The 14,719-nt window shown below is 41.2% G+C and overlaps 1 protein-coding gene across 1 annotated transcript in view; it reads right to left on the bottom strand.

Moving 5' to 3' along the window:
- The window catches only part of CMTM8 (CKLF like MARVEL transmembrane domain containing 8), a 36,336-nt gene extending 24,844 nt beyond the window's left edge, over positions 1 to 11,492 (bottom strand). Inside the window, exon 1 of the mRNA XM_050327800.1 lies at positions 11,248 to 11,492. Coding sequence (XP_050183757.1) covers positions 11,248 to 11,415 — 168 coding nt within the window. The 5' untranslated portion in view covers positions 11,416 to 11,492. The remainder of the gene's footprint in view (positions 1 to 11,247) is intronic.
- Positions 11,493 to 14,719: the final 3,227 nt, after the last annotated feature.

Below are 14,719 nucleotides of genomic sequence, written 5' to 3' on the forward strand. Positions count from 1 at the left end.
CACTGTTTAGCTTAATAAGAAAGTGAAAATTAGATGTAACCAAGCTTAGAGAATTCCTTCTCATTTATTTCTGTGTACTCAGTTTAATTTTAACTTGAGCTGGTAAAACACTTTACAAGAGACCCCATCTCACCTTTAACACATTATCTTGACTTCAGACAAACATTTGCTAGATAGTTCTCTGTTACTGCGTAAAGAGAACGTCAAGTTCTTTGTACAAGTGTCTGGTCACGTTTCATGATTGCCAAAGTCTAGAAAGAAATCCCCAGTTTGAAAAAAATGACTGGAAACCTTATTCTCCTGGCTAAGATTCCTACCATTTCTGCTGAGAAGTTAAACAGGGAAAATTCTTTAAATATACCAAATGAAATAATGAAATTGTACCTTGTAACATAAAAAAGCTGTTTATCGTATCATGGTAAGTTTCATTGTTCTATTATAGTTCCACAGGCCTGTGTCTTATGTTCAGGATTAGTTTTATGCATCTTCAGATGGATGTTCATATTTCAAACAGAAAACGCAGCACAAGAGAAGCCATCTCTTCAAGTAGGTCATTACTTTCCTCTGCACACTGCCTTTTGAAGTTAAGTTCCAGTAACTTAAGAATGTACTCAAAAGAGTAAAATAAGGAGTGTGATTTTCCAAAACTAAATACAGAAGTTTCCCCAGTGGCAACTGTCTTTCTCTCCAGTACAAATTTTATATGGCACCCAAGCTCATTCCCACGCATTAAGAGAAATAAAAAGAACCCTAACAATATATTCATTTGTACTGTGCTATATCTTAGTAGCAGCACAGGGAAGGAGAAATATTTTCATTTGGAGGCCAACTGGCAATCCACAATAACAGTTGTAACTGTATTGCCCAGTCCAATGTACATGGCTTATGCATACAGTGAGGGTTCAAAGCACGTCAGAAACCCCACCAGAGATCCTGCTTTTCCATGCATCCTGAATCTCTTATATTGAAGAGCTTTTCAGCCGTTTTCTAAAAATCTTTCGTTGAGGTCATCACAAGATTGTTGTAGCTCTCACAATATCCAGCTCTGCCCAACCTACTTTATGCCTGTGGCTCAGCCTTTCGTTTTAAGGAAGCTTATTGCAGAAATGCAGGAACGAAACTTGTCACAATATTCACCTAAATCACTGCATCACTATCAATATTTCTAATATTTTTCTAAAAAGCAATTTATAGTTTTGTGCACCTACAGTTCTACAAAATCATTAAAGATGGATGTTTCATACTGAGCAGAGCCTGTTCTTTCAGTTGCCTCACACCTCCTCTCTTCAGACTCTGTTTTGCCAAAATCTTATCGCCAGAGTTGCATCTTCTATTGTGGATTTTCTCTGTCAAGTCTAAAGAAGAGCAGACTTGATGAAAGTCATGCAAAGCAAGCCTTCGGCAAGTTGCCCTGAGCTGCTGGGCAAGAAGGCTTGAAGGAATGGGGGTGAGGGGATGGGTGAGGAATGACAGGGGAAAAAAAAAAAAAAACACCCCAGAAAAGAGCTGGAAAATTAGGACTTGCGATAAAGAGGCAGAAGAGTGGACAAGAGAGAGACAGACACAAACATATGTTGAAATACTTGCAGTTAAATATGCAACACTGCTGGAAATGAGTTCTTCACATATCTTAATTTTATCATTAGTTAAGTATACATTAGGATATAGTCTGTAATTACATGACCACATACTTTCTCCTCCACACGCTTTCTCCTTCTCCACACCACCACCTGAATGCAGCAACAGAAGGGAAAGCCTTCTTCACAACTAATGCCTTCCCCTGTTTTGCTGTCTCCTTGTTTATTCATGCAGCCTGCAGACGTGCAGCTAAGAGTTTTGTATCTGCTTGGCCTCTTTAAAAGCATTGTGTTATCTGAATTATTTCACAGGTCAATTAATAAAGTACTAAACACATCTCTGTGAGATAAAGTAGTATGGTATCCCAATTTTACAGATAGTACACTAAAATCAAGGTCAAAAGTAAATTCTTGTCAAATTTCATCAGAAAACTCTTTCTTTCCACAGCACTTCATATGGTACTGCATTTTGCCTCTTGTGAAATAGCTCCTACTGACTTTCAGACACAGCTCAAAATAATAGTTTCTTCTGCATCTCAGACCTGAAGCTGGGGACTCAGAAAACAAGGAGTAAAAGCAAAAACAATTAAATGAAAGGCTTACTTGCCTTGTTTAGGATCCCACAGGAATAATGTTGTGCAAGTAGAAGATAAAAATCAAATTTTCCAAGGAAGCAATTAGCCAGGAGACCATCCTTTCTCTTTGAATAATCCCTTTCCTTACTCACAACATGACTTCCTCCAATGCTGTATGCACAATATCCCAGTCACTCCCAGAAGAACTCTTCTGTGCAATGACCATGACAGAAGTTCCTTGATAAAAATAACATGATCACGCAGGTTTTGACTGCATTCCATTGTCTGCACACAATTCAATACCAAACCAGCACTGACAGGGTGAACATAATTCTGATGCTTTTCTATTTTCAAGACCTTCAGCCATAACAATGTTTTGTAATGGTTTTGGATGTGTCTGTACACACGCAAGCTCTTTGAAACATCACATAAGGTTGCTGTGGCAAGGTACATCAAGCTTTAAAAATTAAACTACAACCAAATCAATGCAAATGCTGCCTTTTTTGGGTGGTTTTTTTTTTCCCCACTAAGGGTTGAATAATAACACAACCCTCTCCAGCAGGTATCACAGTTGGGCCCTGAGCCAGTAAAGGACAATTGTGCATTTGTTTATTCTTTCCAATCTGCAGCAGTAGTACAGACATCCACCATGGATTTACCCTCTCCTCACCTGATCCTTGTCAGTCTGCCCTGCAATGGCTGTCTCCAGTTGGACACAGCCAAAGCCGACATTAACAGGTGAAGTGTCATTTTAAAGACACGTTATAGAGGTTTTCTTTTTGTGGTAGGGTTTTTTTGCCTGTTTCCCTGTCCCCCAGTGCTTAATTCCTGCCTGTAACACTCTGTTTCTATTTTTAAGTTTCACCTACTGTTCCTCATAGATCTACACAAACTGCAGTGCCACATTCAGATACTGCCTGCCATAGGAGTTGTAGCCTTGGGAATAGCATTACTGTTGAATGTAGAGAACATATCCTAAAATACATAGAAAAGGACTCTTTCATGTAATTGCTATACACACATAAAGAAAAAGGGAAAAAAAAAAAAAAAAGGAAAAAAAAAAAAAAAAAGGAAGCCTGTTAGTGACTTTCCAGGCTAAATAAATGGATCTGTGCAGAACAGTGTCACCTTGAATATATTTAAAAATCTAGGCCCGGACATAGCTGTCACATTTAAAGATGATGATTCAAACCAGTCTTGGTTTTGGGTATGAAGCAGAGGTTCCTGACAGATTTCTTTTCAATTTGTGCACATTAGGCTACCAACTAAATACAAGAAGCAATTACCAGAGTATGATCAGAGATGTTGCTTTCCCCACATGGCCTCTTTCTAGGATTTTTTTAATATATTTGTAACTGGATTATGATCTACCCAAAGACTGACATCTTACTGACGATTACCATGCTTGCTTACTTACTTAGTCTCGGTTCTATAAAAATCTGATTTTAGTGCATCTTATATCAGACCAGAAACATTGTGGTTGTCCAGAACAAACTGCTAGGGCAGCATGCCTCTAATGATGCCAATTTGTTGAAACTTTTTTCAGTTTGCTTCGAAGATCTTTGTCTCAGCAAACCAGTTGTTGCATCAGCATCATCTGCACACCCATACCTTGCAAAAAGGGTCAGTGTAAACACTCAGTATTATGCTCTAACCTGGCAAAAGTGCAGTCACAGCCAGGACTGATCCAAGTCTGTGTAGTGAAGAGATCTGGTAAAGCCTGGATATAGTACTAATGCATGTAGAACCAAAAGCTTGGTCCCTTTAAGTTAATTAACATAAGCTTTCCTTAGTCCAAATCCAGTTCCCACTGGAAGCAGTGACTTGATTCTTTCCTTGCTCAGTCCCTCCTTCACTGAAGTCTTACCAGTCTTATACATGATCCAGTCCTTTCAGAGGCAGGTGAATCAGTGCTAGCAGCTTCCCTGGGAACTGGCTCAGGTCACAAGGAGAGAACTACCTTGCCGAAGGTCTGATGGATGCTAAAATCTATTCGCTATTTGACCCTAGAAAAGAGGGCTAGGATACACTTTGTATTCTTTTCCTGGAACTGAAAGAGGAACAAGTGCAGAAATATCACCCTGTTACTATATGTACTTTATCCAAAATAAAAATTAAGCTAAAACCCCATAAATATATATATATGTATAAAAATGTATGTGCATATATATATACTCACACATACATACATCTACATATATATATGCACATGAACATTGGAAACTAAATATATGGCAACTACTATTCCCAGCAGAGAACAGAAAAGAACAGGAAAGAATGAGAAGACATTCAACAAACAAGAACAACACACTCTATACTTTCCATTCTGAAGGGTTTAGGACAGTCCTCAAGAGAATTTTTCTGTGGTTTTGAGGATTCAATTTTTAAGAAGAACCCTTGAACCACCACTGCTCTAACCTTGCCTCTTGCTGCTACACAGTTAGTTCAGAACAGAGCACAGAGCAGACACATCAGCAGGCTCCCCAGGTACACAGGAGTGTTCACAGCATCCTAGGGTAGGGAGTGAAAAGCATCTGCTTCTGCTGTAGAAGCAGCATTTTGTTAATGGACTCAGGAACCTGGGGCTGTTGATGATTTTGCAAGAATCCTGTGTGACCATAGCCAATTTTTGTCTGCATCCTTTCCCTGTTCACATTCTGTCATTGCCAGCAAATATACCTCTTCATCATGCATTGCATGGAAATCAGGGCTTTTTTAGATAGAGATACACTACTTTAAGATCTTCTAATTCAAAGTTTTAATAGCGTGTAATAAATCACTCCAAACAGAAAGCAGGAATACCAGTGCAGAAAGAAAAAAAAAAGTATATAACACAATAGGAGAAAAAACAAACAAACCAAACAACAAACCTGCAACCACAAAGAAAAGGGACACAGACAAGTCCAGGATTTAAATTCATTTTAGGACAAAACACAGCATCAGGTATCTCCATCATTTGCATATCTGGCAATATCACTGCATTCACAAGCAATTCAGTTCCCATAGTACATTTACCCAGGCATGTGGAAGTCCTGGGGCATATCTGGAAAAAGGCAGTTTCCAGGGATGCAGTCACAGTTTCTTTGCAACTACATCATTGAACTTTGTTCTCAGAACATGATGGTTTTAGCCTCAGCATTTACTCTCATGACTCACACACCTAGCCCCAGCATTATGCTAAAGTAACCACCTAGGAAGCTCTGCCTATTCCATGAGGGATAATAGGAGGACTGCATGTTTCACCATCACACAGACACAGGCTACAGAAGCCCAGAAAAATTATTTTAAATCAGCTTTGTGTGCATAAGAATTTTTGTAGGTACACACACACACACACAAAAAGTTTTCTAGAATTTGGGAGGGGTGAGAGAGAAGAATTTATATTATATTCACTATCCACCCAACAACAAAGTTGATGTTTAAGTATGATGTTAAAGCATTCTTTTCATGAAGAGATAATGACATTTCATACATATTGTCCTTAACCTTGACGTTTATAGAATATTTTGCATTTTTTACCTTTTGTAAAATCTCTGCATTCAGCTTAAGAGCCATTTTCACCCTCCTACCATGCCAGACCTAACACTGCTTTTATTATCACTTGGAGTACATTCTAAAGGTTCTACTTTCTTGTGTACTCTAGATAGTTCTCTCTTCCCGAGGAAACACCCCGATCTTGTCCAGGAAACCAAAGACCTTTAAGGTAACAGAACTTTAAATAACTATATGATCCTAGAGGAAGACGGAAATCACATATTCACGTATTCACTATATTAAGGGCAGTTACACTATGGATTAGCAGTGGAACAATAGCACCTAAACAAGGTAGAACCGAAACCTGAATTTAGTGACAGTTTTTTCTGATTAAGAGCAAAGGAGAAAGCTGAGACTTTATATTGTATGTTTTCTTATTCATGCACAGGAAGATGAAACTACTGGATGAAGTGACTGAGTAGTATAAGATTTGGTTTTTTTCCACTCAGTAATTCAAAGTGAATCATTCTAAGATCGTGCTTGTGTGTGTCTCCTCTAGGCAATGCACTTGTTCAACATGTCAGAAGGTGCCTTGGTATTGTCAACAACCTGCAAGCAGACACACTAAAACTGGAGTAAAAACTGCATTATAAGAAGAAAAAAAATCTCTACTGTTCCTGAAAGAAGGGAAAGCCTTGCTGCTACTCAGGTGAGGAAAGGGGCTTTATGGAACAACCTCTGTGTTTCTGAGGGCTATTTCAAGAACTGGGTGTGAGGGTGGAGGATGGGATCTATACACAAAACTTTGAACTGCAGTCAGAGAGGACCTGAGATTAAATATAAGGTGAACTTTAAGCATAATTTTTTTTCTTTTAGCTTTTTTTACAGTAGATGGTCCCCTGTATCAGTTCTGTTTTTCTTAACATATATGTAATTGTATTGCTAACTTAATTCAAAACTTGATTATCTGTAGGTGATTCTGATGCATCTCTCAGAGGAAAAAAAAAAAGGAAGAAAAGCCTGCTGAACAACACTTGGAAATGTTCAGTTGTTCTGGTTTTGGTAACCTCAATATCTTAAATCTGACATAACTTTCAATATGTCTTTAATATTCTGAGGCTCACCACTCTATTAGAAGAAATAAATTCAACAAGACTTCCTTTATGAATTAAACATTCAAAGGTCTTGCGTTTGAAGAATAATTAAACAGTGATCAAAATTATTTTTATTGTCCAGAAACAAATCTGAATCACAATTTTATGTGGTGCTAATAAAGTAAATATCCTATCAGGCTTCTATTTCAAGTCCCTATCTTATTCTGGGCGTTTCACTCAAAGAATAACCTGCAGAACAGCATAAAGAAATGCAACTGTAATTACAATTTACTGAAATTTACACCGTCACAAGACCTCACTCACACAACCTTCACACAAAATAAGTACTTGTTATTGTCAAGGTCAAATAGCCATCACAAGCCTTAAAATTAGTAGTGCAAGTTTTACGAGAGACTGCATCTAGCAAAACACTGGTGTGAAGCAACAATCTGAAGGAATCAGTGTCATCATGCTAGAAAGTAAATATTTTTATAACTACATCCATAGCAACCACAAAACTCTCCACCTCCCCAAAGTGATCCATAATGCTTGACCTGAGAAACTGATTCAAAGCTCTGAGAAAGTATCACTAGCCATCATTTATCTTGGCCATAAAAGCCTCAGGAAGATAAACATAGTTTCTCTGGGCCATCATTGTACAGAAAGGAGACATTCAAAAGGCATCTCTGCAAATTGCTACACTTGCTTCTCTTGAAAGGAAGCAAGTGGTGGTGGTGCTACACTGCAGGAATAAGTATCCATTCTTCTATATGATATGTTTTTACTGCAGTGTCAACCCAGGTGATTGACATCTCATTTAAAGACTTCCTGTAACATCGCTTATGTCTTATGTATTACTTTCCACCAACAGATCAAAGCGTGCCTTACAAAGACTTGTATCCATATTCCATTAATGGATAAGGCATTCAGATAAGTTATAGATCTAAATTTTCAGTAGTCACTGGTCAGCTAAGGCCAGTGAATCCAAGTCTCCAGAGTCAGAAGCCCCTGCCTTGTCCAGCAAGCTTCACTGCTCCTGTATGTAAGTACTTTGGATAAGATTCCATGCACCAAGTTACGTTTTATGCCACTTCCCAAAGGCCGCCCTCAGAAATCAATGGCATTTTCTATTTCTGTCCTTGCACTGAAATAAACTAACCCCGGTCCTTTCCCAGTGAGTGGCAGGAAACCTTGCACCCACCCTGCTCATGGAGGCAGATGTAGAAGGCAATGGAAATCTGTCAGCACCAGCTAATTTAGCCTACACTTCAGGCTGTGCTTCTGTGTGCATTCATACTGGATGTGTGCAGTGCTAGACCAAACGGCGTTACAGAATTAAGCTGAACCAGGTTTGGCTACACGACTCTATTACTGCTCAGTATGCACAGTCAACCTCATCCCAGATTTATGCCGGCTCTAAAGCAGCTACATAAAGGACAGATGACACCTGATCCGTCACAAAACCTGTCTTTATAAAGCTAACTCGTTTTGAACAAATTGGAAACAGCAGACTGAGTTAATAGCAGACCAGAGCTTTGCAGCACTACAAAGAATCTCTGAGTAGGAGCTGTTAAGCTGAATTTACTGTACCATTAAACCACAGTCTCAGTGCAGATGTAGGCTGGTTACTAGCACATGTGGAAATCCACGCAGCAGTTAATTCATCTTCGCAGCACCCAAATTAGGGATGTGGAAACAAAACCTGATCAAGATCCTTCATGTAAGGGACTGGAAGATTTAATTTATGTGGTAACTTTCTGCTTTTCCATTTTCTTTGGTCAAAGAATAACACAGATTTGCCCTTTGCCTACACAGAGAAGAAGAGTTCCAGTCTCAGAGCCAGGAGACCAAAAGACTGCACTTCTCTTGCTGCATGCACGTTGCTGACTGACAGTGGCAATAATCAAGTACTTACGCAGCCCCACAGCACATACTCGGAACACTCAGCACTGTTGTCTAAAACCCTGAGCTTAGCTTAACACGGTATCAGTGAACATGGGGTCTCGCAGATGAGTAGCTGCAGTGATAACAGATATTACTAAAACCAGTCCTCTTTCCAACATATGAGTTGGTGTCTTTTGCAGCCTTGTAAATCCTTAGCCGAAAGATCATGCTGTGAGCTGAGGGATCAGTACTGAGGGTCAGGAACACCCTGAAGGGCCAATCTCTGTAGGCACGGCGCAACATCAGAACAGGTAGACTCAGGGTACAAAATTCCATTACTGCTGAATATGCACAGCCAATTTTGAAATAGAGAACTAGTGTAATGATCTTTTAGAACACATTTGCTGTTAGAAAAAGAAAAGAGTACACAGAACTGGTGGAAAACATTTGACCATAAATCAATGCCAAATATATATATATATACACACACACACATAAACTCACTGTTTAATTTTAATAACTGTGGGATTTTTTCACTTAGTTCTGTATCAGAAAATTCTCACTGTTTGATTTTAATAACTGTGGGATTTTTTCACTTAGTTCTGTATCAGAAAATTCACTAATGCTTCTCTTTTCCTTTAATTTCACGGAACAGATACTCCAGCTGCTTTAAAATAAGTAGTTAAGATTTAAGAACCAGAAATATTGTCTCAAAGGCACTATCTATTAATACCCTACTTCTGTAGGACCTGCCTTACTGCTTTCAACTTCATATTAGAATTGTCCTCCATTCTCTCAAATACACCATCACAAACCAGTAAAAGTTAATCTACATCTAGAGACTCCTGTCACCCTCTCTGAGGCCAGGAACTGCTGACCTTCACACTGCTGATCAACAAAAATACATACATGTAACCCTGTAGGGCTGACAAAACTCTACACTAGCCTACAAATCAGGTAGCATTGATTCTTTCGAAGTTGGTAAATGTGTTCTCAAGTACTTATGAAACTTAAATCAAATCTGTCTCTAAATGTCAACGGACTCAAGTATCTCAAAATGGTGGCAGAAAGAATAATTTTATAATTGTTCCAGGAATTAGGAATGGTTGACAGGAAACAAAATCCCCCTAAAAACCATCATCACTGTTTAGAAAGGTAACCTGCACAACAACACCTGTCAACACAAACTAGAAAGCACACTTCCAGCAAAGAGTAAGCAAGAACCTGCCCATGCCCTGTGGCCATGTAGCTCAATGTCGGTGTAGCTGATTCAGGATAAATACATGACATTCCATCAGGGCTTGGGAAAAGCCTTGGGCACCTCTCTAACAATCTACAGTGGGATCACTCTTCAGATAAAGTACAAGAAAGGTTCATAAGTGTTGTAATTACTAACTGAAAAGGAGTGGAAAAGAAAGCAGCTGTTCTTTCAAAAACTAAGACTTCATTATTCACAGATCTACCACAACTTTGGCAGTGAAGCATCTCCTCTATTTAACAACCAAAACAATCATGTATCTGCTGAAGACTGATAAAATTCCCAACGACACCAGCATAAAAGGTACCAGCTGGTAGCAGGTTCTGACTTCACAGCCTTACCAATACTTGCCCACACAGCAAGCTGGCATCTCAATGTGCATCCCCTCACCGATGGCATTGTTCCTGCCGGAGGTCTTATGCCACACATCAGCATGAAGCTCTGCTTGGTTATTTTAACTCTGAAGTTAGCAAAACCAACAGCCATTCCACTGCTCTGGTAAAGCACAATGTTTTCAAGCCTTGAAAACGAATGTGGTCAGATAAGTTAATCCTTCCAACATCAACACACCAGAAACATCACACAGTAAACTCAGAAAGTTATTTGGGGCAACCAGGTCTGTAAGTTCCTTAATTATTAATAGTGTAGATGACTAGCATTAAACACATTATTTTTAGGAGGAGATGCTGAGCATCTGTTGCTTAACACACTGAGGGCACACAGGCCTGCAGAGGGATCCCAGCATTGTGCTGTTCACCACCTACCACTAAGGCAAGTGACTGAACCCTGCACTGCCTGGCCCTCTGTACATTCGTTTCCACCTTCTGTGGGAGTACCTGCAAAAAATAAAATCACTACCAAACGCAAAAGCTGTTAGTTCATATCCTGCTCTGCTTAGGTGTAATTAACCACTAAGAGTATAAGGAAATTGTTTTTATTGACCTAGAAGACAAATAAGTTGCCTACTTAACTCTCACATCATGACTATCTGTGCGCTATGAAGTACGAAGCATACACAGCCAATGTGGTTACAGAAAAGTCTCCAAAAATCAGTCAAAACTCATCTTTCCGCTACGGGAGGTGATGATACCGCAGACGCTGCGGGAGGCTGAACAGACCGCGTGTGCCCTGTGTTACTTTTCCATTTGTCGATAGTTTCCAGGCGGGAGGTTTGTGCCCCCGCCGCAGATCCGCTCTTGCTTCCATGGGCTCGTCCTTTCCCGGCGCTTCACCTGCGGGCACGGACTCACCTCACCCGCACCGGGTGATGCACTGAGGGGGAAACACCCCAATTCCACACCACAGCAATGCCGGGCCGAGGCTCCCCCGCCCCTCCGCGCCCCCCACCCCGGCCCGACTCCCGCCTCCTGCCCGGGGTCACTCACGATCTCGGTCACCATGAGGAGCCCGGGCACGGTCCGCAGGAACTCCCTGTCGTAGGCCAGGGTGCTGGAGCTGGCCGACAGGTTGGCGGTGAAGGAGCTGCTGGTGGTGGTGACCGTGTGCGAGCGAGGGCGCGGCGGCTGCTCCTGAGGAGGCACGGGCGGCTCCATGGTGGGCGCAGCGAGGCTGCCCCGCGCCTCCGGCCGGCCTCGGGCGCGGCTGCCGCCGGACGGGCGGCGGGGAAAGCACCGCCACTCGCCGCTTTGTGTGGCCCCGGAGCCGCGGGCAGCCCCTCGCCTCGGCGCGGGGGAGGAGGAGGAGGGTGCTCGGCGGCCGGCCCCGGGCGGAGAGGCGGGTCCAGTGCGGTGCCGCCCGCCCAGGAGCCCGCCCAGCCCTCCCGCCGCTGCCCCCGGAGTGGGGACCCGGCTGGGGTCTGGCGGTGCGGGGGATCCCCAGCGCTAGGGAAGGAGGCTCAGCGAGGTTCCCTCTAAGAAACCGTGTCCTGACCTCCAGGACTTTTACAGACTTGCTTGGGATCCCGTCTGCCTCCAGTGCAGCCGAGAAGCCAAGCTGAACCAGACGCCCTCTGTGCCACAAGACTCTCGGGTGAGCACGGTTTGGGGGGTCCAGCCCCGTGTGCCTGCCGTCATCGTCCCTTCAGACTGTCACCCTTGGCTCCACGGGCAGCAAACGTGCAGTGGAGACGTGAGGGTTGTTGTCCCCACTGGCTGCTATCACTCATCCTTGGGGGAGGAACCCCCGCTAAGTGCCGCGGGCATGTAACAAGAGTCCAGGAGATAACACAGCCCTCTGAGATCTGGAAATGGGGATTTTACTGGGTTCTGCCAAATAACCAAGAGGCTGCACAGCACAAAAGACTTTTTAAAAGCCATGATAGTCATTGGAAATGTGAAGTACGAGGTCGCTATTGGCCTACTACATGTCACTGTTGAGCTGTTCCTTAACCTGTATTTTTTAGTACTTCTCCAGTCTAAAGTGTCATCTTTAAAAAACCAAACCCAAACTTTTCTGTGTCATTTAAGAGCTTCTAGAGGGATCTTCCATTCCACAAAAAGTATGGGGTTTTCAACAACAACAAGCAAGCAGGTTAGAGTAGTTTTCAAACTTCAGGAATTCTCATTAGCAAAGGATCTGCATGTGGCAGCTCAGTAAAAATGAGATGTTTTCCATATGTCTGGTGGCCATTGTCCTTGAATTGTTTACTGCTGCTCTCCTACTGGATAACAAAGGATGGATTTTGCGGTATTACCTTTCAGCAAGGGATTGAATCAGATGGGGACGGAGAAGGAGGATGGCAGAGCTTCTCTCAGAATGACAGGAAACGTGAATTACCCAAAGGAACTGGTTCTTGTGCAATGATTGTACCTCTGCTCCCAGTGTAAGTGTGTCACAACACAGGCTCCATGGGTTTCTTGGAACGTGTGTCTTGGCAGAAGAAATGTGGCAGGGTTTTGCAAATATGAACTGCAGGTCATCAGTACAAGATGACAGACACTCAGTACGATAGGATATATAGATTGCATAATTTTTTTGTAAGAAAAAAAATTACCCTTAGCAAACTACACACACAAACCATTTAACAAACTTCTCAATGATGGACAAAGAATTTTACACTTTCTCGTAAACCCATCGTGTTTTGTAAAGTTACCAGCGTTTCTGTGTTGGTTGTGTTCCTATTTCATGCCTTTCTCTTAAATAAGAGCTGAGATTTTAAAGGAACAGAACACATCTGTGTACTGGTCTGTTTAGGGGCCTGCTTCAACTGGCTTGTAAGTAAAAAGTGCTTTATCTGATTGTTCAGCGCTGCCAAGCTTCCTTCCAATGCCAGAGCTGCTTTGTCATGCCCCTGTTGCTGTTTCTGAGGATCCATTGTAACAGCATTGATTTTCTCCTCTGAAACACTCCTGTCCATTCAGTTTCCCACCTATAAGATCATTAAGCAAAAGTGAGTAAATGTGGGGCTAAAATTCATGCCAACTGCCAAAACTAACACTGATTTCAAAATGGTTTGAGTCATTAACATCACTTTCCCTTTGAGAGTTGATTTATTTTACACTGGATGTATATTCTCACCATGTTTTCAGGATGTTATTCAGTGGTCTCATTTTGATGCCTAATTCTAAAACTCTGTATTTATTTTGCTCCCTGAACTTTTGAAGGTCAGTGTTGTTTTTCTTTCAACCATCACAGTCAGAGCAATATATTTATTTGCTTTTGGTCTACACATCTATTGTTTAAGCATCCCAGGTCCTGTGGGGGAAAAAAACAAAGTAAAACAAAAACACAGATAGGGAACCATTTATTTTCTGCTTCAACTCTGTTAATATTGTATAAGTTTCCAGTGTCTGTTATAGAGGTCTAGTATCATGACTAATTCAACAAGAACCAGAGGGCTACATTTGTGGGCAACTTCTCTGAACACTGGCTGCAGCTCTAACTTCCCCCAGTTAGCATATTTTTTTCCAGTAAACATATCTGAAGAATGAGTTTCACTAAAAAAACCAGGTAAACACTCCAGAAGCTTTTCTATATCTGATATTCCTGAAAGCAAATTTCATTCTTTAACTTGACAACATAATACTTGACATTTTGAATGTTAATTGTGAGGCTCTGATTTTTTTTCACTTTGCATCCTTGTACTGAAGGCTAGAACTGGAAAGCCTACAGGGACCAGCTGAGCCTAGCTAGGTTTTTTTACATGTAGATACTATCAGAAACAAAATAATTGAATGCTGCTGCTTGAACAATCAACCTTTTATTACAGAACTACCAAGAGAGAATAAAGTGGCCCATTTTCTGTATTTTAAGTTAACCTTTCAAGGGAAGGTTGGTGAGGTTTTAAACACCAGTCAAGATTGTAACATCTTGTTTGTCAACTATTATAATGAAGTAAACTGTGATCAGTAAAAAATAGGTAATTTGGTGAAGCCTTTCAATGTAAATGTTTTAGTAAAAGCAAAATAGCTGGTTCAAGTATTATCAGGTTTCTCAGTAAAGGGATTACTCTTGAATGTCTCAATATCTAATTAACATATTCTTCAATTTAAGCTGGTTTTGTTCTCAAATCCAGAGGTATCAACATTTTTGACATTACTCATCGAGTTCTCTCGAACTACCTTCGTAGCAACAATCTGGCCAACTGGAAGTGCTAATTAAAGTAGACTCACGGGCCCAAGGAGTGGAGCTGACTGGAATTTCCTGAACTGTTTTTCTGGTTTTGAAATACAGCTTCCCTTCCTCCCTTCCAAATCCTAGAATTTTCAAATGTCAAAGTTATTCAGACTATTTTTTAGATAAGTAAAGCACATTACATATAAAAGATGATTGAGGTTTTTCACTGGTTATCAGCAGATTTTAGTCAAAACCAAAAACTTACGGTATTTAGACCACCTAGAAGTGATCTAAGAAAGCTAAGGGAATTTATTCTGAAGAGGGCAAGAAAGGAATTGTACT

Source organism: Myiozetetes cayanensis, unplaced genomic scaffold, assembly GCF_022539395.1.
Source record: "Myiozetetes cayanensis isolate MyiCay16 unplaced genomic scaffold, myiCay2020 scf1, whole genome shotgun sequence".
NCBI lineage: Eukaryota > Metazoa > Chordata > Aves > Passeriformes > Tyrannidae > Myiozetetes > Myiozetetes cayanensis.